This window comes from Peromyscus californicus, unplaced genomic scaffold, assembly GCF_007827085.1.
Source record: "Peromyscus californicus insignis strain IS unplaced genomic scaffold, ASM782708v3 Scaffold_15__1_contigs__length_86483966, whole genome shotgun sequence".
In the NCBI taxonomy this organism is placed as follows: Eukaryota; Metazoa; Chordata; class Mammalia; order Rodentia; family Cricetidae; genus Peromyscus; species Peromyscus californicus.
This window is the reverse complement of record NW_026294447.1, coordinates 14,201,301-14,227,489: the sequence shown is the minus strand read 5'-3', so window position 1 is coordinate 14,227,489 and position 26,189 is coordinate 14,201,301. Positions and strand designations below refer to the sequence as shown.

The following is a 26,189-nucleotide window of genomic DNA, read 5'->3' as shown; positions in this document are numbered from 1 at the left end:
TCTCTCTCTCTCTCTCTCTCTTTTTAATCTGTGATGAAATCCAAAGTCTGCTTGGAACTAAACTTTCAAAGGTTGTAAATTGTAATTCCAAAGTAGTAAATAACACACATAAAGGTTCCAAAGACTGACTCCAGAGGTGAGTGTGGGTGAATCTTACAACACTTTAGTCATCTAGATTTACTTTACGTATTCCGGTTTGTGTCATTGCACATCATTGTTCACTTGGAGACGGAAACTTATGGACTGTTTCTCTATTAAAAACTTGGGTCTGTCTGTTCGATCATATATGCATATGCACAAGCTTAGATCCAAGATAAGTTTTGAAACTATACAAATAAATATTTGTACTCTAATTGTTCATTTTTCAGATCCAGAACACACAGATAAGGTAAATAAGAATGATTATAATAATAATTTGACTACTAGAAATAGCTTGATGCATGTCTTCCAAATGGTCTCTCTGATGGTAACAGTAGCTAGCATGTTCTGAGCACACATTTGTGTGAGGCATTATGCTAAGTATTTCACATACATCAGTTCCTTTAGTCTTACACAGCTGTATTATTATTCTCACCATACAGATGACTGATAGATACTTGGTAATTGGCTACATTTACCAAAGCTAGGATTTTCAACTGTCCATTTTGGCCCCAGAGATGGAACTCTATACAACACTGCCTCTAAATAAAGATAAAATGTTTTCTCCACAATAGCCAAAAAGGAATATAAAGGCAGACATTATTCTAAAACAACCTTTTCTGCTCAGTCAATAAAAGATTGAGGCAAACAAAGGCTTCGTGGCTCACCTTCCATGTAATCACCAAGTTGTCGGGTTCTGTGCCTAGTCCTTCCACAGTCATGGGGTTTTGATCTGGTTCTAGAAATGAACCCATCACATATGAGTAAGCTTTGGCTCTCCGGAAGGAGTGAAAAACCCTTCTGTTTTATGTCAGGTCCCTGTGTTCCAGCCTTACCTGCGGCTTTCGTCAGGTATTGCTCTGATGCCTCGCTGGGCACACTCCTCCCAATGCTGTTCTCCGCCATGACTCGGAAGGAATAGTTCACATATGGAGACAGCGTCAGCTGCGCTGTGGTCTGTGTTCCAGAAACTTCAGCCTGGTGGTGCCATATCCCTGCCTCATGCATCGCATCTTCATATTCAATGATGAATTCTGGCCATGACACCACACATACCACAAACCCAAGACAGTGAATTCAGTCATCTTAAGGACAAGTTGCCAGAGATCATTTGTGGCAAGCAAGAGTAGCCAGACACAAGTCATTTTTCTTTTTCAAGAAAAATCCTGTCAGGTACTGAGTTCAATACTTAAGGACATGCAATATTTGGCATTTCCCCCTTATTATGGGAAGCTCAGCTTAGTTATAACTGTTTAGACCTGATCCATATATTCTAGTGGGAGGTTTAAATATATGAAAAGGTGCTCAGTTATTGTCCTAGGAAGGAGTAGCTACAGTAAACACAGCTAAGGAGCTGTTTCTCACTAGGAAGATCAACAACAACCAAATGTTTAACATTTTGTGTGACACACTCTCGGACCTCCTGGGAAGTATAAATTGGTACACCTCTATCCAGGACAATTGAGAATATCTAACAACTTTAAACATACACAGTCTTTGAGCAACTGATTTTGAACAAATGTTCTCACCCATGTGGGGTAAAGACCCATACAAAAGAATCCATATTGCTGCACGATTTGCAGTTGAAGCAACCTAGTTACAAACAAGCTAAATGCCTGCCAGTGGGGCATATGTAGCCAAATATGGTCCATACATACATTGTGGGATGCTCTGCACCTGTTATAAATGAGGATGCTCTGTATGGACAGAAATGGGATGTTTCTAAGTGTACTGTTACATGGAACTGAGCAGGGTCTAGAATAGTACATGCTAGGTGATATGCCTGTCTAACAGCAAAAAGACCTGCTAGATAATATACACTTGGAGGTACGTGGATTTCCTGTCAGAAGGTGCACACTCATTAAGAGTGGTGTGGCCTGAGGAGCTTGCAGACATGAGTGGGAGGAAGACACCCTTTCCAGGCGGCACAGTCTATACTGCTAGAATGCTGTGGTGTCCCATGTTTTACCTCTGTGAAAAATTCAGTATTTAGGTATAACACACCCTGCATGAAATTGGCTTGAAGGACTTAACATTTTCTACCTGATGTTGCTATGTCTTATTGTGATAATACCATGCCTCTGCAAAGCATTTCTGAATGTATCTATGTGCTGTGGTTTCTTCCACAACTCAAAATGCACTTGGGAGGCACTCCCTGCCGCACTAAAATATTAGCCATCCTGGGGCTACAAGAAGTCTTGGGTGGGTGGGAAGAGCATGTCCACTTCACAGACTGCAAAGCTAAGTGTGGCTAGGAAATGAAAAGATGCTGCTAAAGTGGAGACCACTGGGGCTGACACTCAGCACTTATCTACTGAGGCTCAGGGCAACATAAACCAAAGGAACCAGTGGCAAGTGTCCACAAGCTCCTTACCCTCCCGCTGTGTGCTTGTGACTAGCTATCTCCTGCATCAGATGACCCAGCAGGAAGCTGCCATGGAGCTGCATCTTTTCTAGTCTTCTTTTTCATCCTTGATGCCTCTTCTTCTTCCTTCTTGCTACTTTCATTTCACTGTATTAAATTGTATTTATTACCCCTTCCAATTAGCTACTTTTTACTTTCAAACTTTCCCTTTATTGGGAAATACTTTTTTTTCCCAATCTCTCACTGTTTGTTCCTTTTATACTGTTCTTTTCCATTTCTCCCTTTTTCCTTTCTTTTAACCCAGCTTTATTTTTCTCCTTTCCAATCTTCCTTCCTACATCCCATTCATTTGCCACTTCCATTTTCACCCTGAATAACTCTGAACTTCACAAAGCCATGTACACTGGTTTTGCTGTGTTTCCTCTTTGCAGTGGGTTTTAATCATTTGAAGGTATTTCCTGGACATTTTGATGTTGCTACTGTAAGCAGTCTGTTTTCTCCTCTTTGAATGGTAGTGGCTGTTCAATAACATAATCCCCCATGCAAAACTAAAAGAGATATTTTCAGTTAACAGATGCACCAATCACAACAGAGAATATTCCGCTCTGCTGGAAGGTGCAATAAATCAACACTGCTATGATTTTGGAATGATCTGGGAGAGTAGTTGGTCTTCCTGAAGGCCACACTTGGAGGGAACAATGTATTTCAAGTTCACGACTGACTATGTCTGCTCTCTTGGGTATCTCTTTAGCTTTACAATCAAGCCTTGAAGACTATCATATTCTGATTTATTAAATGTTTTTGTATTCGTATGTCTTGGTCTCTCATCCGATTTTATTCCCTCTGCCAATGTCATCAAAGTGAGGTACTGACACCATTGAATGTGTCATTTTGTAGCAAAGGACAATGGGAAAAAACCACACATATTAGAAGTTGAGGACCTGTTGTGTATGAGCAATTCTATCACAAACTGTAGGTCTGTAGTAGAGCACCAAGTTCAGTTTCCCAGTGTTTAGACTAGCCTCTCAGCACCTCCAAGAAGCAGTGGATTAAATGACTGACTAATAAGATGCATCTCTCTACTGTATCTGTGCTGGGTAGTTTTATGTCAACTTGACACAAGCCAGAGTCATCAGAGAGGAGGGAGCCTCATTGAGATAATGCCTCTATGAGATCAGGCTGTAGGCAAGGCTGTAGGGCATTTTCTGAATTAGTCATTGATGGGGGAGGGCTCAGCACATTGTGGGTGATGCTATCCCTTGGCTGGTGTTCCTGGGTTCTATAAGAAAGCAGGCTGAGTAAGCCATGAGGAGCAAGCCAGCAAGCAGTACCCCTCCATTGCCTCTGTGTCAGCTCGTGCCTCCAGGTTCCTGCTTTGCTTGAGTTCCTGTCCTGGCTTCCTCTAATGATGAATAGTGATGTGGAAGTGTAAGCCAAATAAATGCTTTCCTCCCCAAGTTGCTTTAGATCATGGTGTTTCGTTGCAGCAATAGAAACCCCAACTAGGACAGTGGCAGACATGTAAGGTGATTCTTAATGATCTTAAACTCAAGTGATAGTGTGTTTGCTTAATTAACATTTTCAGGAATTAATTAGCTGTGCCAGCAGCTATGTCCAGGAACAGCTCCATCTCTGAAGAGCACCATACTATGGTTCTAACAGCAGTGATGAAGAGAATGCCAGTAAATGCATTTGCAAGGAATTACAGCAGTAGATCATAAAATTGTTAGAGATAATGCTTCAGGAATGGCCATTAAGTTTATCAACTATAAAGCAAACACACCACGTACTTGTAATGGGGCTATTGTTGTCATCGCCTGGGGTCCATGTGAGCTGAACACTTTTGTCAAGTTGATTGGTCAATTCTAAATCAAAGGGAGGATTCGGGACATCTGTGGAGCAAACACACAAATGGTTAACTGTCTTTTTAAAAGGCAGTTTCATTCTTTGTCTGTGATGCTATGCACAGAGGGACACCTTAGAGACATATCACTCTTATTGGTCAGTGAGCATGCGATGGAAATGAAAGAGACAGAACTGAGGTTGCTGAGAACACTGCACACCCAAGCCAACCCACCAAGGAGTTCTCTTTACTTCCTTTTCAAGACACACAAAATCACTGTTTGCCAAATCCACTGAGGCAGAGCAAGGGTCCTCGGCATGCTCAGTGTGTGTCCTCTCACGAGCAGAAGGAGCATCAGCAGAACACAAGGGAAGCAGAACAGTCAAGGCTGAGAGATAAATGCAGGCGAGTGACATGCGGTGTTCAGAGGATTGTCAGTGTCCTGAGGCTCGGTGAAAACTCAATCTGGAGGCTCCTGAGGACAGTTTTTAAGGGTAGGGAGCGCTCTGAATGCATAGGCTCGCTTCTTCTCAGCAACTGTTGGAACCAAGGTCACCGAGAAGCAGGGCTGCCTGCTAGAATGATGCTCTTGAGAGTTAACTCTCTTCTTGAGGCTTTGTTTTTTTAAAACTTTGCTCCTGGAAGTGTGTCTGACTTTTAGGAGGCCAGAGGACATATAAATATATGGGCTCTTTTTTTCTCATCAGTAAGGCAGTGTTAAATGTTCACAGAGGGCAGGTTTTAAAATGACTGATTAGTTTTTCTATGTGAAATCAGGCTAAGATTATGCTACAAAATTATGTTTTGTATTTGTGTGTTGAATAAAAATGAGTTTCCTAAACAAAAAAATTTCTAGAGATAATTTCTGATTATTTTCCAGACTCAAAAGAAAAAAAAAATACCAAAACATTGTTAGGTCCCTTCTTTTGTTCATTTCCTAGTGACTTTTCTTTTAACACAAAATGATTAGGTTTTCTCAGACATAAAAGTCAAATGTTCTAAACACCCATGTTTTCCCTGGGAGTATGTTGCTCAGAAATGGAATCTCACAACAAAATAGTATTCTCTTATGTTTATTATTATCATTGGTGTGTTATATTTGTATATTGTGTATTTGTGTGGGTATGTACACACTCATGTCTCAGCACATAAAACACAGAAGATGATGTCTGCTAGGTGGCTGGCTAGTGATCTCCCAGGATCTGCCTGTCTCTGTCCCCCAACACTAGAGTTACAGGCATGTTCTGTTTATGTATGGCTACTGGGGATTTGGACTTACGTTCTCCTGCTTTCACAGCAAGTACTTTTATCCACTAAGTCATCTCCCCAGTTCCAAAACAAATCTTAGGAGACAAGGAAAACCCAATTTGCAGAAAGAGCCTAAGAAATGGTTTTTTCATTCTGTAAAATATGGATGATAGGTCTTGATAAATGAATATGCTTCCATACAAGGAAGCTATCAAAGAGGGATTTTATGTGATAGAATAATTTTATAATAGCAAATAAAAATTTTAGAAACAACTGGAAATACAATGAGCAAAATGGTCCAACCTTACACTACACTATGAGGTTTTAAGAAATAACTGACTACAGCAAACGAAGCCCATGATAACTGACAGTCATTTTCCATAAAGAAATGCAGTGATGTGACAGAGAAGAGAAAGCGGTGTCTGCAAGTGTGAAGTTACTTAACAGAAGACAGAAAGAGAAGACTCATTAGTTTACCGTAAACGGGGGCTGGAGTTGGAGTAGGAGCTAGAAAGGACATTAATAGAAAGGATTTTAATCAAAATTAGTGATGGAGACATAGAAGAAGACAGAAGCAACACAATATTATTTTTGTAAGCTCTCTACTTAGCTGTGAGCTGTGGCACTGACAGGTAGGCAGTGACAAATCAGGAATACAAAACCCCGCTGACTCTGTATTAGGTCACTTCCCTTAATTTTCTTATAAATGTCACTTATATGAGCATCACCATTTTGTCACAGTCTGTATGTCTACACAGAGCAAATTTATATGGAAACTGTCTCCTGAAAGACATCCCTGGAAGGAGAAAACCACCCACCCTTGTAGCTAGGAAACTATAACAAACACATATTCAGCCTCTACAATTTTCTTCCCCTCCTAGTATGGAGAGCCTGGCTGTGCTGTATTCATTCTCGCTCTTACCGACAACGCGGAGCACAGCGCTGGCGGAAACGCTGTCCAGCGTTGTGTTGGCCGCACACGTGTACACCCCTCCATCATCATCACTTACATCAGTTACCACCAGATGATCCTTGTCAACGGAGAATCTGTAAACAGAACACACGGAGAGCAGTCGAAATGACATAAAGACACAGCTGACTGAGGACTGCCTTCCCAGCAGGCAAGCGTCTCTGTGGACTTGATAAATGGGAAAGGTAAACACCTCAGCAATTAGAGTGAGCCCCCATATATCACTTGAGTAATTAATAAACCTGGAAAACAAATAGGCGAGGAGGGATATTAACTCTAACAAGCTTTCTGTCAGGCTTCTGGAGTCTTAGGAGACTCTGCAGCAACCCTCCTAGGGTGGGGACAAAAATCATGTGGTATACCATGACTATGTACAACTACTATATGTCAATTGTGTTTTTAGTTGATAAAGTCACTGCTTGCATCCTGAGGTGAGATGGGTAGCTCCGGACGTACCCCCACTAGAGTGCTTCAGTTAGGCTTTTGTGGTTATTTTGTTCCACTCAGTTTCCACCAGAGTGCAGGTTTTTTTAAAGTTCCTATTCACTGCAGAAATTTTGTGCTGTTATTGTTTCCCCCACATGTATGAAGGCCCACTGCAGAAACTAAATGAAAGTATTGGGATCTTTCTTGTCACTAGATCAGGAATCTCCACTAAGAGGTTATAGAAGTTACTTGCATCATGCACGCAGGATTCGCATATGGTTCCAAGGAGACTGCATAAATTGTCATCTGTCTTCTAAGTAACTTACAGTCCACCCTCCGCTGGTCTAACTGGTGATCATTTCTTTGTGTTCTCTTCTCTTTACCACCTCTGATTTCACATAGAAAATTGACTAGATGGAAACTTGTACTTTGGGTACACGGAGAGAAAGGCCAGAAAGCTATTGTGGGGTCATTAGCAAGCAGTAGGGCACCATTTAGTCATCCCAGGTTTAGGTCACCTGCAAGCAAACCATAGAAGCCATCTCCATCAGAACATAGCATTACTAGCAGTGGGTATCACTTGTGTCCACTCGAATGGCTAAAATCATGCACACAGCTGTTTTTACTAGGCCAAACTGAGGGCCCCAGGTAGAAAACGCCATGATCTTCCTTCTATTCCAAGCTATAGAACTGAATGTGCCCTGTTAAATGGTTTACTTGATTTTGATTTTATTTTCCTTCTGCAGGTGTTAGGTTAAAATTAAAAAAAAAAAATCAATTCAGTATCCAAATTCAAAACTCATACTCTTTAAAACACTGGCAGAATCAGGTGTGTCCCTGATTATGGAGATCGGATATCTGCTTATTTGTAGTGTGCAGATGAAAACATCTGCTGAGACTTCACCATTCAAATTATACAACCATGGATGCTGTCCAAAATCTGGAGGGCTTTTTCCATCCTGAATTTCACGGGAGATCAACAGACAAAGACTGACATTCTCAGGCTCTTGTTTCAAACACTCAATACCCTTTAAGTTCTAAGCATTTTACAGTAAGAAGAAAATACTTATCTCATAATTTTTCAGACAGCTGACTTCAGACACTGAAAACATGGTATCAGTAACCCTTTGTCACAAGAGCAGTCTACAGAGAGAAAGAAGAGGGAAGAAAGCATCTTGAAATACCTTTCGTCATTGGGCAGCTCTCCATTGTCCTTCAACCACATGATGGTGGGGATTAAGGTATTGTCATGTTTCACTTTGCATTCAAAGGACACTTTGCTCCCCCTCTGCACAACTGCGTATTCAGGTTGTTTAATGATCCTGGTTGGATCTAAAATTCAAAGTTATTATTATCCATTGGGGCCAAGCTGGAGAATTTGCTCTACATCATATAATACTTGAAAAACGCTCATCAACTCTGTCTTACCTTTGATTTCCAAATGAACTTCATTCTTTGCCATCCCTAATTTATTTCTTGCGACACATGTATATGTCCCTGTACTATCCTTTTGGGCCACAGGAATTTCTAATGTTCCATTATCATGTAAAACATAAATGTCTTCATGAAGAGCGCTTCCTTTAGTTCCTTTAAACCTTCATTATAAAAGTTAGAGTGAGAATAAAACACAACAGAGTGTGGTCTGCAGCAAGTGTCAAGGTCAAAGGCATTTGGAATGACTACAGAGATTGGATTTCTGCTTATTTGTACAGTGGGGATGAAAACATATGTTGATATTTCACATTTCAAGTTATAAAACCAAAAACGTTCAAAACCTGAAAGGTATTCCACAAGCACACTTCTTCTGACGTGTCAGGAGAAAGTGAAAAGAAAGCACATAAAACAGAAGAACGCAAAAGTAAGTGGAGTTTGCAGAATTAGAACAACAAAGTATAATGGGTTGTAATTTTTATGAGATACATAATTGAATAAAGACATTGCCTATTTTCACCTTACACAGATGATAAAATAGGTAAAAGTGAGATGATCTTTTTATTATATTTTTTCTCCCATTGGTAAGATTAAATTTTAAAGACATTTTGATTTCAAGGCTGGGGAATAAACTCTAAAAGTATGACTAGCAATGAAAAGAAAGCATGTATGTGATGTGGGAGAAGCAGAGACAGAGGAAAAGGGCCAAAGTCAGTCTGACTTGTTAATCTCACCGCCTTCATTAGGCAGTCTATGTGTCCCTGTTTCTCTTCTCTGGAGGTCAGGTTGGGTCTGGAGAGACTTCTCTTTAATCCTAACCCTGCTGTCCCTCTCATGTCAGTAGCTGCTGATCAATACAGATCTGCTCTAACTCTTCTTCAAACATTCTCAGCAGCTGCCCATCTCCCCTGTCCTGTCTAGCTCTTCTAAAGCAAGTAAGCCAGCCGCAACTGAAGGACTCCTACCAGGACGGGTACGTGAACGTGGATGGTCAGAGAAGAGGGAGGAGGTCACAGGAGCTCTGCTGGGCTAGTGAAGCACCAAGCCACAAGTCCTCTCTGTGCCCACACAACCTCTCCTCCAGTTCTATGCCATTTTTAGATTGGTTATTTGATGTAAATGGGCATTTTGCCCAGTTATATGAATGTGCACCACATGCATGCCTGGTGCCCAGGGAGGTCAGAAATGGGTATAGAATCCCCTGGGACTAGAGTTACAGAGAGATGGGAGCCACCCAGTGGGTGCTGGAAACCAAACCTAGGTCCTCTGTGAGAGCAACAAGTATTCTTAACTCTCCATCCCCAACCCCACACTATTTTATTATCAAGAACAGGTTTCCTAACCAGTCCTTCAGACACTATTCACAAAGTTCTAGGCAATGTCCATGGCATTGTGAAATACAGCAGTTTTAAATATTAAAAAACATTTCTATAAAGTTTTGTAGTAAATAGAGCATTCTGGTAGTATACTTATTACATAGGTGAAAGCATTTATTATACCCACAGAGTGGGTAGTTAATAAATATTTGAGAAAGAGTAAATGAATTTAGTAACTAGTAATGTGATGGATTGTGTATTGCATTTTTTCCTGTTTGCTTTTTTACTAAAACCAGACATAGTTAGAATTAAATATGAAAAAAGAAATAGAGCTACTACTTACCACTCAATGGTAGGCAGAGGAGACCCAAAGAAGGCACAGTCTAACAAAGCAGGTCTGTTTGCAATGACCTGGTACAGTATGTTTGCAGATGTGAGAATTCGAGGTGGTTCAGCTATAACATTTTAGAAAGGTATAGTAAATACTAGATACATCTTAGGCTTACAGTATACTTATCATACTTTGTTTTAAGGTCCTTAAAGTTTGTGATAAAGTACAACCAACATGATTTTTCCCATATGTCCTGTAACTGTGGCATCAGTAGTCACTCAAGATAGAAGAAATACCTTCTACTTCATGCTCAATATGTTACTCAGGTGTTAGTCAATTACTGATTAACTAATCTGCGTTCATTATGCTGTTTCATTATGGATTCACTTATTTGTATCTCTTTTAACACTAGGTATCTTGTAGTAAAAGAATGCGTTTATATAATCATTTTATCCATGGCAGTGTCTGGCAGGAAATTATGTCATTGCTGAATGACTGACCCATCATCACTCTAGTGGGTGGGAATGTTGGGGACACATGAAGAGGGCAGAGAAAAGCAGAGTAGGGAGTGTGGTTTCTGAAAAACAGAGGGGACTAAAAAGCCTTCTACAGCCAAGGAATCAACAGAATGTAGAGAAAAAACATAGACTAGGAGAAGATATTTGCTCATATATGCCTGATGTAAGAGAGATACACAAAATGTATAAGAAACTCAAATAACTCAATAGTCCCAGAAAACAAACTGTTTTCTAAACTGGACAAAGGATCCAAATACACATTTCTCAAAAGAAGACACACAAATGGCCAACAGAGATATGAAAAAAAAAATGATCACTATCACTAATTATCAAGAGGAACACAAACTTCGACCACAGGAATGCATCACTTGATACTTGCTAGAATGCCTGTCTTCAAAGAGACACATAAATGTTTTTTCAGACTTAAAAAAAGAAGAGAGCTGAAGCTTGAGAGGTGATTCAGCAGTTAAGGGCATTTGCTGTTCTTTCAGAGGATGCAAGTCCAGTTCCTAGCACCAATGTCAAGGGGCTCACATCTGTTGTAACTCTAGATCCTGGGGATCAGATGCCCCTTTCTGGTATCTTCAGGCTCCCACACACATATGGCAGGCACCCACATAGATACACAGACATAAACATAAATAAAAATTCTTAAAAACAGAAAAGGATCTCATATTTGTGATGCTGATGAATCTGAAAGACATTGTATGAAACAAAACAAGCCAGACTTAAAGTAACACACATTGTATTGATCTTCCTAAAATATGAAACCCGAGGATGTTGAATTGATAGAAGTAAAGCATGAAAAGAAACCCAGAAGTCAAAGCTGCTTCCTCAACATCCACCAATACCTCAACTGCTGAGCTTCTGGGAGACTTATGGCCATTGCTTCATACATGAAGAAAAATGCCAAATATTAGTTGGATTCCTTTTGTTAGCTTTGTTTGGAAAGGGAACACACTATCTGTAAGAATTCAAGTATAATTTCTACTACCACAAGAACAATTCCTACATAAAATTTAAAAATGTAATTTTTGGTAATTTTATCCAATATGAGAGATACAGTATTCACATAAGCCAACCATTTCAGAATACGCTTGAGTACATCATAGTTCCTTACAGTTCTTTGAGCATATTTTTACACATGAAACAATGCATATCCGTGACTTGAATAAGAGCTAAGCCTTATGATTAACCGTTTAGTTTTTTACGTTGGAATTCTGATATTTTTGAACTTGTCAGTTTCTGTGGTGCTAAATGAGAACAGCTCCATAGGCTCACATGTTTGAATGCTTGGTCTGCAGTGGTGGAACTGTTTGGGAAGGATGAGGAGGTGTGTCCTTGTTGGAGGGGGTGTGTCACTGGGGGTAGTCTTTGAGGTTTCAAAAGCCCACACCATTCCAGTTATCTCTCAGCACGTAAGCTACCAGCTACTGTTCTTGCACCATGCCTGCCTACCTGCTGCCACAATCCCCACCATGATGGTCATGGACTTTACTACCCTCTGGAACAGTGAGCCTCAAATTAAATAAGTGCTCTCTTTTATAAGTTGCCTGGATCATGGTGCTTTGTCACTGCAATAGAACAGTGACTGACAACTATCTAAGAATGGAAGAGTGGGCACACTCATTGCTAATGCAAACAAACACTATTTTCATTTCGAATGGTTTAACAGTCTACCCACCAGTGAACAGTCTGTTCTTGCAGCAAAGAATCTGCTATATAAAAACTATATAAAGGAACTGCAAGCACAAACCAAAGTGGCCCTTAAGGCAAGATTGTGTCTTATCTACCCTTGTATATTCTTTGTAGCTTGAAACACTATGCATTGCAGGTAGCAAAGACATAATGCATTTCTGATGAATGAGTAGAAAACAACAGCAATCATTAATGTAACTTTCCACATCTTTAATAAAGGGAGAACTTACCGAGCACATTTACGAATGCATTTGCTAGTAAATACCCATATTCATTAGAGGCATTGCACTGATAAACCGCACTAGATCTTTCTTGAACATTGGAAAAGATAATGGTATCACCATCTATTTTTCTGCTGGGGTCATCGGGAGCAACTGTTTGGATGTAAAAATAAAAAGTGTAAGTTTTTTGCTGCTTAAAAGATATATATTCAATGTAGGAATCTTGAGATCCATATTACACGAATGGGAAGGAAATACAGGCTGATCTAGGTAAGCACATCAGTAAAGGGAAAAGAATCCAAGCAGGGTTTAGTGATCAAGCACATGCATGCAAATATGCACAGTGTTCATTCAGCCTTGATGGATTGATCTTTAACAGTGAAGACTGCTTGGAGAGATGCAGAAAATCAAGCCCAAGCTGGGCAAGAATAGCAAATTCAGGAGAAAACATTGTCCTGTTCATGAAGAATCCAGCTATTTACAAGGAGTCAAGTTAATCATCCAAAGGAGGGAGTAACAGCTTATCAACAAATGCAGAAATGTGCTGGCTTGTTCAAACCTGTCCCCTTTGAGGACCTATTCTTGAAACAAATAACTGAATAAAGGCATGCATAGAGAACATGCTAGTCAGGAACATGGGGATATCCATTTTCCTGTTGTGCACACATCTGGGGCTGAAGGAGAAATCAGTTGTATAAAATTTCTCTTAAAGACCTTTTCCAGCTAAATCCCTCAAGTACTTAAAACATGTTAAGACCAGGACTGATCTGTGCTGAAATTGGATGAAGCTGGCCGGGTAATACAGTATGTGAGAGGATTTAGTCCAAAGCAAGGCAGACAATGTGCAAGTGCTGTGCTGTGGCACGGAAATTTCTTATTCTGAATGCTAAACCCTAGACCATGTCCCCACATTATTTGAAGAGTACTTTGTTTAGCGTGCTGATCAAAATCAAAGTCAATAATAGCATCCTTTCCCCTGAAACTGCACAAGGAAACCAGAAGGGGGCTTTGCATCCAGTCTAAACACATTTCTTTTTCTATGGTGACCAGAAAAGGTTGTGTATCACTGCGTTGAGACTTCATTATCACTCTGAAATAAAAGTATCTGGCTCACCTCTGGCTTTTTTTTTTTTTTTTTTTTTGGTTTTTCGAGACAGGGTTTCTCTGTGTAGCTTTGCACCTTTCCTGGGACTCACTTGGTAGCCCAGGCTGGCCACGAACTCACAGAGATCCGCCTGGCTCTGCCTCCCAAGTGCTGGGATTAAAGGCGTGTGCCACCACCGCCCGGCCACCTCTGGCTTATTAACTCACTTTAATGAAAACAAATCCAGCTACAGTTACTCTCCTCTGTTGTACATGCCCAAGCATTGTGTGCATTCATTCTGTGATAGTTTTTTTATGTCTACAATTTACCACAAATCTGGTATTTTGAAACAAGATAAAATTCACTACCTCTTGGTTCCCCAGGTCAGATGCCTGATGAGGATCCCACTGAGCTAAAGTCAAGGTCCCAGGAACACCTTGCTCCTTCTTTGGGTAGCAGAGGAATCCACATCTTTGTTTCTTCTACTTTCTGGAGGATTCCTAATTTCTTAGCCCATGTTTTCTTTTTTCCCAGCACCACCAAAGCCATCAGTGTCAATTTTTTCTGTTCATCCTTCTGTAATCACATTCCTGCCTGGCCACAGCCAGGAGAGGCATAACACCTTTGAGGGTTTATGTAACGAAACTGGGCCCCAAGCAGATTCATCAGAATCTCCAAACCAGAAAGCTCCTAATTACATGTGCAAAGTCCCCCCCTTTGCTCTGTTAAGGTGACATGTTCACAGGTTCCAAGGATTGGGATTCAGACATCTTTGTGAGCTCGTAGTTTAGTTATTGCACATTCCGACTATTGTACCTATAGCCTAACTGTCTTTTAGATGTTCCAGATGAGAATAATCTAACAATGTATCATAAGTTGAACTAGAGGACTAGTTCTTACCTTCCAAGGACTTTTAAAACTTCAACTAGCTCTCAGAGCATAATTAATGCCCTTATTTCTAAAGAAGCATAATAGATAGTCTTAGAAAATTAGTATCCAAAAGTCTGGCAACAATCAATGGCTAAGGTGGAGAATCATCGTAGGTACATTTTTGTTCTGCTAGTGACAGGGTATGCCAAGATTCTTTGAATTGACTCCTTAATTCACATCTTCAATTTCTGATTAAAATTTTTCGAAGTGCCTTAAGGAAAACCTTCTTCCAAACAGAATACAAATAGGAGTCATAATTCCTTCAACAGAGTATAGAGTGTATCAATAAATAACAGCAAAGGACATATCTTACCTTGTCCCAGAAAGTGACCTACAGTTATAGCAGACAGTCATAGATCTGAGAGTATGGTACACCTCAGGGAAGCCCTTGTTCCTTATCCTGGTTACCAAACCTTCTATCATTGGGGCTTTCTGATGGACACACTCGAAGGGATGTCCATTTATTGCTTTAACAAGGCATAGTGGGACACAGAATAGCACCCCTGGCCACTCTTGCTCTATGGATTATTCTAAGCAGATGGACCTAGTTCTTGAACATTCAGTGTTAGGGCTGTCTGGGGGGCTTTTGGTACCCATCCTGACTGCACCTCCAAGGGTGTACCCAGCAATGAAGAACAGTAATGAGTATGACATGCTGGCAGAGCACAGTGCCTGAACTCTTAGCATGGGTAACAGACCATAGAGTGAGACCTCCTCACATCCCTGAACATCTGAAACCTTAAAGTCATATCACCATGTTCTAGTTGATAGTACAGAGTTCAATTTTTATGGGATGAAAATCATCTGGAGGATTGTTGCACATGAATGTGAATGTATACAATGCCATTCTATTGTGCATTCCCAGGTTAAGTTAGCAGTAGTGAGTCCAGGGCCTTTAATATACTAGGCAAATGCTCAACACTAAGTTATATTCTTAACCCTAAGATAATAAATTTTATGCTGTGTATGTATTATACCACCATAATAACAACAAAACTGATACTACCATGAATACCAAACTCAACTGGCAAAGCTATAAGGACAGTTTTCCCAAGTGGAGATGCATCAACCACAAACAAAGCACCCTGCAGCCCCACAATTCACTTTTCTTCAGTATCAAAGGCATCTGACTACATCTACCTCATTTGTGCTCAATGGAGCAGTTTTCAGATACTTATTTCTGGCATAATATTTAGGAATAAAACAAACTTGGACTTGAGGTATAGGTGATGAGTAAGCAACTCTCTCTCTCTCTCCATGAAGGTCTGCATTATGTTTTCCTTGTGCAGTCATTCAAGAGAAGCAAGCTAATCTAGGAACTGCAGTGACATATGGTGGCTCAGTGGGTAGCTGGGCACAAAATAGAGTCACTGCTGCAGAGCCACTGGGAACCTTTGGATGCTTCACACTGGCTACCAGATGGGAATAACTCGCCAACTTGCAAACTCAAATCATCTAAAGGAATAATAATTAATTTCTAGGAACAAGCGACTTCATTTGCTGCAAATAAACACCAAAGAAAGAAACATAAGAGTGTACAACCACATCCCACATCTATAACTTAAGCCCCAAGGGTGAGGTCTAACAGTGGGGTGACAGCCTTTCAGAAAACTTTTAAAAAATATGATTCTCTTGAAAGGAATGTCAAAGACTGTAAATGTTTCCAATATTTGGAGTATAAAAATAATAATAATAAATAAATATAATGTCTTATAAATACTGAGTACTGTCAATCTCTAACATGTTATTATATCAATTGCATAATTTTACTTTTAGAGTAATTGCATAATTTCTTTTTAGAACTTCATGAAATATTAAATACATTTTAGATATGAAAATTGTAGATGGGAGTACTTAATAGTTTGTTAAATTTATAATAAATTCAAACGAATTTAATAGTTTGAAATTAATGTTCCAGATTTCTGATTTTAGTCAAATTTAGAAATATTTCCTGGAGTATAAACAATTGGATATGACGTAAAGCCCAGCTTTGGCAAAGAGCTGAATTCCCCTTCTCCTGGCTATTCTATCCTAAGAAGTCCTGCCAACAGAGCCCTTTACCTTCGAGAGAAGGGGGAAGGAAGAGGCTTTGACAGGGTCTTGAAAATATTCTGGGTTAAGTCTCCATTCCCCTGGCTGTTTTCACGTGTTACTCAAGTACAATGTGTAATTGTGTCAGAGGAGATCCACTCTTTCTTATCAAGTTGGTTCTTATCCCTCCTCAGATCAGAGCTGAGTGGGCCTTTTAACAAAGGGAGAGATTCTATGTGTTCCATGGGAAAAGCAAGTAAGAGTCCCTCTCACTGCCTCCCAGGACAGAAGCAGGGATTGTGGTGCTCAGGATCTCGGCCTTGGGGACCACTAACGGGGAAGGCACAGGCTCTCATGGGGAAGGTAAAGAGGAAAAGGAGAAATGGAGGGACACTGGCTCTCTAGGGGAGCAGGGAAATACTCCTGTTGCTGGTTATAAAGAGTTTCTCTTTCTGATCCCAAGTTCCACTTCATACTCTCTCAAGCACTCCAGATCATATGTGAGGTCTCTTGTGGGTCTCTTATAGCTATGTAATTTCTGACCACTATAGACTGCTTAAAAATATTTTGGGTGTTTCAGGCACAAATTCTATATCTAATAATCTTGTTTGTGACAAGGAATTTTAAGTACCTGGGTGATCTAAATGAGGTGATCTTTATAAGCCAGTGAGAGATGCATCCAGGTGCTTTGGAGCTAATCCTACAAGTTTTATAAAACAGTAGGTTCCAGGTCTGAAGGCAAGCTCAAAATCAACACCACATATTGCCAGCAGAACCCAGTCTTACCTCCATCTCACCCTGATAGTCCCAATTTTGTAGTTTGAAGCCTATGAAGTAGTCAGAGTTCTTGAATGATTGCCAACAAATCAGGAGAGGCATGTTGTGTGTCTGGTCACATGGGTCTCTGACTGTGTCTCTGCTGGTTGCCATAATAAGCAGACCTGAGGCACGTGGCAAGGATGCTGCCTGATTCCCTGAATGATGCCACTGCAGAAGCACAGCTGTTCCTCAACCCTTCACCCCAGCAGCTGGTCCATCTACAGTTTCAGCAGTCTCTTGGGTGAAAGGTGGTGCCAACTGGGCAGCATGGGCCTCAGGCCAACCTCTGGAGCCTCTGTTGGGCTCTGCTGAAGGTCAGTGATCCTCAGGGTTCACTCAGGGCCACTACACTGTACGGTTTTCTCTTTTTCTACCTCTGTATCTCTCTGTTATCTTCCATGGCCTGGATGCAAAACTCAACAAACTACAGATGAGAGGTGAGCACCAGGCCTGTTTCCAGGCCTGTTTCCAGAACAGTTCACAAGTCTCAAAGGCAGTCTTGTTTAAGTTCATGGTCAGCTACTAAGTGGAAAGGAGATGGCGCATGCTGCTTCAAGACTCTACTGACTTTTTGCTTTGTTTTGGTGCTTTGTTTTCTCACCTAACACTTTATTTTGGATTAGAGGAATCTAGTACACATTGGGGCATACATAGCTGTCTATGATTTATTTTCCATTCAAAGAAGACACTCAACAGAGGCTGTCCAGAGACCAGGTCCTGAGGGCCAGGGATGGACACGGTGAAAGAACCATGTAGGATCCCCTCCAGCTCATCACCCTCAGTTATAAGATGTCCATGAAACAGATCTTGTACTTCCAGCTTGACCACTCTCAAAGAAGCATCATGTCTCTCTGACAGAGACAACAAACAGCTGCTTGTAGCTCCCCAGAGCAAGGGTGGGCAAGAACACTTGCTATGCTGCCCTGATGTACATAGTTCCCCTCCCTGAATGCCCACCAGGGAGGCTGTTCTGAGCTGCACACCCCTGAATTGGGGCACCCTGAATCTGGAAGAGCTGTGCAATTCCTACCATACCTATGTGGACTCCTTGCTTCTTTTCCAAGGGAACACACTTCAGAGATAGAAAAAAAATGAACTGACTTAGAATCTGATTTGACAGATTTTATCCTAACTTTTTCTATTTGGGACCTAATTGGATGAGTTGGAGTTAATTGTAGAAGAGTCTAACTTGTTCCCCTGAGATAATTGCCCTCTCCAAACACCCTCTCCTCTAGTTTTAACTGTAAAGAGGAGTGCATGTGATGACACATTCAAAACTCATAATACAACTATTAATAGAATTCGAGGTTCCCCCAGGTGCTGCTATGCTGGTGTTGAAAAGGTTGGTAGCTCCCACAAGTTCATATGTTGAGCCCCAAGACTCAAGATGGTCCTAGACCAAAGGCTTAGGCCTTTGGCAGGTGACTAGGTCATAAGGGCTCTTCTCTCACAAATAGGGTCAGTGCCCTTTGTCAAAAGACTCGAGGGGGACTGTCCCTGCTGTCACTGCACACTCACAGAGGAAGAACCAGCATTAGAAGCCACTAGGTGCCTTCACTTGGATTTTCCAGCCCCCAGTACAAGGAGTAATAATTTTTCTGTTGTTTATAAATTATCAAGCCCAAGGTACTTTGTTATGGCAGCAAAGCAGAGTAAGAGAGCCAATTTGGAAGGATGATAAACTGATCAGGAGGAAAGATCAACCTCATCACTTAATTTCTCAATTTTCCCTGCTTAGGACTGTATCCTGACTGCCCAGCCTGGGAGGTTTTCTCTTGGACAGCCCCTGGCTCTCCCAGTTTTCCTACTGAGTAGCAAGGTGGATGTTCCCTCCCACTTGTCTGTTTTTGCTGAGTCTAAATCCCAGGAGCACACTTAACCTTCTACAAATCACCAAGAACCACTGAGCTGGGAAAAAGCAAACCCTTTGGTGCAGAAATGCTGAGTATTCATTATGGCTCTTATTATTCTATATGCATTCCTAAGAAAACCATAATCGTACTGCAAAACATCTTTCAGTTCTGGGCTTTCTTTCACTCTCTCAGTTGTCACCACAACCCCCTGGGAGTGACAGAAGCTCCTTGATATATGGCCATGAGGTAAGATTTGTGGCGTTTCCTGCTCTGATCATAATTAAAATTGGAGCATAAATATCAGTACCAATTATTGGCCTCATTAGACTTAGTTTTCTTCCAAGAACATATTTTCTTTTGCAGTAAACACAAGCTGTTTCTGTCCAAGTATCTGATAACTACTGTGCTTTGTGACATAAGCAAACTCCCTATAAATACTCCAGCAAACACTCATGGCACAGGGTGAAATTACTCAGAATAAACCCGGGGCTGCTGTGCCTGGTGAGGAGGAACATGTTGTCGCTCCTCATATTAATAGTAAATCTATTGGCCATCTTCATCTCTGGGATGAATCTTCTGTCCCAGAGGAAGACTCAGTTTTAGGAAAGTCAGTTCAAAGGACCTTTTGGTTATGTGGAAGTAGAAGTGATATTTGATTTTCAGCTGGAGACTATCAGGAGCCAGGTTGTTATCTAAGGATGACAGTATCTTTATCAAGGAAAGAGCATCTTTGCATCTGATCTTAATGACTGGGAGGTGAGCCTGCAGCTGAGGCTGGGTTTGAAGCAGAAACAGACTTTGTCTGTTCTCTCTCTCTCTCTCTCTCTCTCTCTCTCTCTCTCTCTCTCTCTCTCTCTCTCTGCTTCCTTCTCTCCCTCCCTCTCTCTTTCCATCTAATAGGAACTCTGAATTCCAAGAAATGTGAAATGTTCAAAGGCCTCCCACTGTATGGAGGACAGGATGCAGAGGAAAAAGGTAGCTGGCTGCTCTCTGTATGATCATGCCTTAGTTCAGAAGCAGTGAGATGAGATTCCAATTCTTTTGTTTTTGTTTTTGTTTTGTTTTTGTTTTTTGCTTTGCTGTAATTCCCTTCTAATATCCCTAATCCTCTAATCAAGTTTTATAAAATGAGCCTTTACTATGACTTGGAGGGTTCATGAAAAGCCCTTGGCTACACTTAAATGGGTCATAGTGGTAGCTTGGGAAGATGGCTAGTGAAAATGAGCGAGGAGTTGACCTGCAGAACAGGGTTGACAGTAACAAACACAACCAATGTCTTAATGTCTTCCTCAAGGATCCCTGGAGGAAAACCTCACAGTACTCAGGGAGAGAATGTGGGAAAAGACTGAGTATCCTGGATAAGACCAGGACCCTGTCCTTTGAGAGTTCAGTGGGATATTGACCCCTGAAGATTAGAAAATTGGGGGACACTTGAGCTTTCCCCAAGACTGAAAGCTAAGGCCAGACCAATGCTTCTTACTTCTGTCATCTACTAAGTCCCAGTCTCCCTGTCAGCCTGCATCAACTCTGTGATATTTCCAAAGAAAGCTAATCTGGGCTGTCAGTGGTGTTTACTTTTGACCTTGTCATTCTCCCCATAATCTGGGTTAAAAATGAGAAATATTCTTAAGTTTCCATTAATACACATACGATCATCATAAGTTCTTTTTAAAATTTATTTTAATCAACTCTAAATAATTATCCAAAGGCAATTAAAAAACTTTGAAGGTGATTTAGTGCCCCTGTTAACTTTATATTCAGCTTTCATCCTAAATGAATTATTTCATCACCGTGAATTTATTGCTGAGATACAGATACACTTTGACGATAATGTCCCATTAAAGATAAAGAAGGACACTTACTTTCTACTGGGACTCCATTTGTTAACCAGCCAATTCTGGGTTTGGGGTTGCCATTAGCTCTGCAGATAAGGGTCCCATTCTCTCCTGGGGATAGCACAAGGTTTTGAGGTGCCGAAATCCAGTATGGAGCCGCTTTATTGAGAGAAGAAAAACACATTTAAAAAATCTGACTCAAAAAGTATTGTAGAAAAAGATCTTACATGTAGTAAAAGAATACATTGGACTGTTGCAGTAGATCATGAAGGTTTTGTAAAAGACCCATTAGTCTCACTTTTTAGAATGAAAAAAAAATAATAATAATTCTTTAAACTTTATAAAGAGCAAAGAAAATCACATGAACTTGCACTCTCAACTAAGTTATTAGAAAATAGAGAAACAATTTTAAAACTTTTCATTTTTGAAAAGTTGCAAAGATAGAATACAGCGTGTTCTATTCTCCTTTGCTTAGGTTCCTCTAATATCTAGATTTTATATAGCTGGATTGTAGATATATATGAGACAGGAAGTGACCATTGCCCTGTCCTGGATACCACACCATCTCCACTGGTTGAGTCTCTTTAGCCAGGGAGTTTCTTGGTCTCTTCTTTTCTTTTATGATTCTGACACATAGAAGAATGTTAGTGGGATTTGATAGAATACCTTCGGTGAGTCTGTCTGACGTTTTCTCATGATTAACTCCAGGTTTAGGGCTGTAAGAATATCACAGTGGTGGTGGGTCCTTTCTGATCACACCATTCCAAGGAAGGCATGAAAGCACAATGACTTATTATTGTGATGCTCAGCTTCATCACTTGGTTAAGGCAGTATCTGGCAGGTACTCTCACTGCAAAGTTACTGCTGTCCATTGTTCTGTGTTCTGTTCTTTGACAACTGGTCACTAGTACAGCCCATTCTCAAGACAGAACATAATTGCCATTTCCTCCATGAAGGAGTATTAAAGAATTAGTGGACATACATTAAATTAAACTGTCCTAGCCACTAGGTTTTTGTTTTTGTTTTTCTGTTTGTTTGTTTGTTTGTTTGTTTTATGGAGAGAGGGACACTTTGAAGCTATGCAAATATTCTGCTTCTCTTTAAAGTTGTTTTCACCCACCAGTTTTAGAATTCCTCTCTGGATCTTGCCTGAAGCAGTTACCACTGTAGGACTATCATGGCGATTTTCTATTTTTACCATTCCTTCTGCATTTACTAATTGTAGTTCTGTGAGAAGATTTGAAGGGTTTGAAGATTTTTAATCTGGCCTGGATGCAATTACAATAGAAATGAGAAAAGATCCATGGACGTGGATATAAATTTAAACTTCTCATTACTGAAGAACACGATCAAAGGCACATCAAAATGAAGTTTCAGAGTCTCCACAAAGGCAAGGAGAATGCATCTGAGGTGGAGTTATACCTTTAACTGTGACAGAAATGGTATGATGGACAGCTCCGAGTGTGTTCTTTGCTATGCACTGATAATTTCCAGAGTCTGCTTCTGAAACCTGAGTGATCTGCAAGGTTTTCTTAAAGTTCTGGTAAAACGTCCGGTTGACAGGAAGTGTTCCATCTTCTTTGATCCAGTAAATGATTGGAGTAGGTCTGTGAGGATAAATAAGTAATGACATTACAAAGGATGAGCTTACCTGTGACTGTTTTGGAGAGTGAATTTTCATGCACGTTTGTAATCAATGACTTGCTTAAAGATAACGACAAACATGTAGACCTGTCAATTAACATCACATTTTTATAAGTAATGCTCAAAACCTGTAGTTGAAACCATTCCAATTTTCAGGTAATTAGAACTATCCTAATTTCTGGCATACGGTAAGTCTGACTTTAGTGATGCTGTACTGTAAGATGGGTGACTTTACTAAAGGGACCTAATCTTTTCTCCAAATTCTGGTCAGTGAGGATGCTCTAGAGACTTTTACCATGTCAATCAAAAGAATTATTATTAAATTAATCATATTGTATTATAATTCCCCATCAGCTAGAGTTAAAGAAATATAGTGAATGAACTCACATGCACATCAGTGTCCCTGGACTTTTTTATACATTTATCAGTCAAACTGATGAAACTTCCTGTTTTATGACACACTGATGATGTAAATAAAATGATTAATGAGTTAAAATGATTTCCTTCACTTTATTATTCGTGAAAACTTAAAATACCATTGTGCTAATTGATAATAAGAGACCAGATTAATGTTATGCCACTTCTCACTCAATTTTATCCTTTCAAATCAGGAAAATCCAAACAAATGGTTCGATGATGAAAAGTCAGAATCTTGCATGGAGTTAGATCTTTCTCAAAGTCTCAGATCTTCGCTTAAATTCTTCTCTGGCCTTGATTCCCCAACGTCCTAGGGCCTTAGCATCTCCAGTTGTCTTAATGAGAAGAATGGTTTGCTCGTATAATATCTTTGGAAAGTTTTCATGAGGCAAAATTAAAAAAAATTGTCCAACACATTATGTGTGTGTGTGTGTGTGTGTGTGTGTGTGTGTGTGTGTGTGTACATGCACTAAGCCATGTATTCGAGAGATAGTAAAGAAGAAAGACTGATCTAGACCTTCAAGACATCATTATATTTGTCATCAGAGATGCAAGAGACATGCTTGTAATGACAGTTTGTAACAATGGCTTTGTTTTGTTTGGGTGAACAAAATGATAACCTCTAAACTTGATGAAGGAATTTCTAAAATTAACACATGCTGTGAACATGTAAAGCTGCAGAAGACCTGAGATTAGTTTGGAAGTACTAGTCATGTGTGGAATCCTACAACACATGTTTCCTTACAGTTAGACTCGTGTTTCAGATGAGGTGAGAGGGGGTGGGGCTAGACACCGATGTTGCAGGTTACACTGAGCAAAGCCATCAGTCGTTATGGAAGGCTCCTCCTACTCTACTGATCAATCTTTAAGATTTAGGAATGTTTTAATGCCAAGCCTAACAGTCCCTGGTTTGCAATCAGTACCGTCCCACCAGGGTTTTACAAGATATCAATGTTTTAAAAGTTCGTTCAGATTTTTTTTATATGTTCAAATTACAAGCATACTTTACAAAAAACATTTAATGTTCCCACTCTAAAAATGTAAAATGTACTAAGATATGAAACTTGTTAAATGTTGTACTGATGCTTGACTAATAAAAATAGAAGTTGGAAAAAAATTCTGTTAGAAAAGACTGATTTTTAAATTAAATTTATTTTTTTATATTTATATATTTTACATACTGACTGCAGTTTCCCTTCCCTCCTCTCCTCCTCTTCTCTCCCCCTACATCTCCTCCTCCCCTCCCCACCCAATCCTCCTCTGCTTTTGTTCAGAATGGGGCAGGCCTCCTATGGGTATCAACAAAGCATTGGAAAGATTGATGTTGTTGTTGTTGTTGTTGTTATATCTTTAAGAACGTTGTTAGTTTTTAAGCTGAAGAACTGTCATCTTGAGTGTGATTTCCTGACTTGGCCAGCAGAGGCCCCCACGGGCCTCCTGAAGCAATTATCCCGGGTTAAGGAAAGATGACGGGATCACTGGATTGCCAGGTCAGAGAGGACACAAATCACAGGAAGGCAGCTTGCTCCTGGGATCCCGCTCCAGCTGCAGCGGCTCCGCGCAGGTAAAGGCACTTGCTTGATGCCAGGCACCATGGGAGGATGATCCAGGGCCTGCCCGTCATAGGGACCTAACTTCACAGTTGCTCTTGTATCTGTCCCAGGACTCCCTGAAATGCTTGCCAAAGGCACATGGGCTTTACAGTCTGCCCTCAGGAAGCAAGAGAAGAGACAATGCCACAGTTCTTAGGCTGTGACATGCCCTGTGTGCTTTTGATGACAGACAGTAGGAGAGGGTACCACTGCTAAAAATCCATCGCCAACATGTCAGGTGCTCCATGTGGCAGACCTTGAGAGTAATGACCCCAGTTAATCCACCTTCAGGTGCCACACCCCCCACCAGAGCGCTAGACAAATAATCAAGGCTAAGTGGCTGTTAATTTTTTAAGCTACCAAGTACTGAGGTTGCTTGTTTGACAGCAGCAAAATTCTACCCCTTTACTAAAGCACAGTGATCATAAGGTGATTACAGACATAGATTACGCAATACAACCCTATTACATCAAAGTATTTTAGCAATAACATGGAATCCAAAGTTTACTCAGAAGATGTTAGTTAAATTTTTCTTAATTTTGGTCAAATTAGAAGCACAAGGCAATGGTTCTTCCCGGGATGTTAATGTCTATCGGTCTTTTACATTTTGGTAAGAAGTAAGCAACAGGACAGAATGTGTTAACTCACAGGCCTTCTGCAATGCACTCTAGTGAAAGCACATTTCCTCTTAGTTCCTCTTTGAGGCTTTCATTGCCCTCTGGAGTGAGAAATGTTGGTGGCCTCTCTTTACTAGGTTTAGCTGCAAACAAGAAAATGCAACACACATTAAAATTATGGACGTGTGTTTCTAGGAACACAGTCATTGTCAAACGCTGCCTAAAATTCTAATCTCTAATTTCAAATCCGTTTAATGCTTATTTTGAAATTTGTTAAGTTATGCATCCACACTCTCTCCTTACACTTATGCAGTGTGCAGGAAAAGAAACATTTTGGTCGCACAAGCAAACCAGTGACAGGGCCCCTCTTGTAAGTATCTCTAATTTGGGTTAATTAGGTCTTTTTGATTTTCTGTGGCCTGGTAAATTCTCAAAATTTCAACAAAGGAAAATCAGCTCATCAAACTGCACATCCCTTAAGACTGGTGCTCAGGTCAAAGCAAAGAGTGTGTCTTTTGAAAGAGGTTCGGTTTTTTTTTTTTCAGCAGCAAATCACTGTGGACAAAGTATCTAGATTTATTCTGGAGATAACATTATAGCCAATTCCACTGACTTATATCTCAAGATTCCTCCACTGCAAGATTTGTGAAAAATAAAACAAAACTAGACAATTACTGGCAGAGTTCCGGCAAATTCCATGCCAGGAATGAAGATTAAAAGCAGAGGAGCTGAAGGAGGGGCTGCCTGGCAGAGTGTTTGTTTAGTGGGTAAGGCCCTGGGTTCGGTCCCTCGCTTTGGAAAAAGAGAAAAAGAATATTAGCAGAGCTAAACACATTGAAATCAGCTTTTCAATGACAAAATA

At 40.4% G+C, this 26,189-nt stretch overlaps 1 protein-coding gene across 39 annotated transcripts in view; it reads right to left on the bottom strand.

Moving 5' to 3' along the window:
* The window catches only part of Nrcam (neuronal cell adhesion molecule), a 275,558-nt gene that overhangs the window by 34,211 nt on the left and 215,158 nt on the right, over positions 1-26,189 (bottom strand). For 29 of the 39 annotated variants that reach the window (XM_052738409.1, XM_052738407.1, XM_052738422.1 and 26 more), the window contains 12 exons: positions 25,359-25,470; positions 22,480-22,664; positions 21,085-21,216; positions 12,515-12,658; positions 10,081-10,192; positions 8,419-8,585; positions 8,175-8,322; positions 6,517-6,641; positions 6,072-6,101; positions 4,294-4,395; positions 975-1,172; positions 807-877 (listed from right to left, as the gene is read on the bottom strand). In XM_052738409.1, the coding sequence (XP_052594369.1) occupies positions 807-877; positions 975-1,172; positions 4,294-4,395; positions 6,072-6,101; positions 6,517-6,641; positions 8,175-8,322; positions 8,419-8,585; positions 10,081-10,192; positions 12,515-12,658; positions 21,085-21,216; positions 22,480-22,664; positions 25,359-25,470 (1,526 nt within the window). The remainder of the gene's footprint in view (positions 1-806; positions 878-974; positions 1,173-4,293; positions 4,396-6,071; positions 6,102-6,516; positions 6,642-8,174; positions 8,323-8,418; positions 8,586-10,080; positions 10,193-12,514; positions 12,659-21,084; positions 21,217-22,479; positions 22,665-25,358; positions 25,471-26,189) is intronic. The other 10 variants (XM_052738417.1, XM_052738413.1, XM_052738440.1 and 7 more) reach the window with 1 other exon arrangement.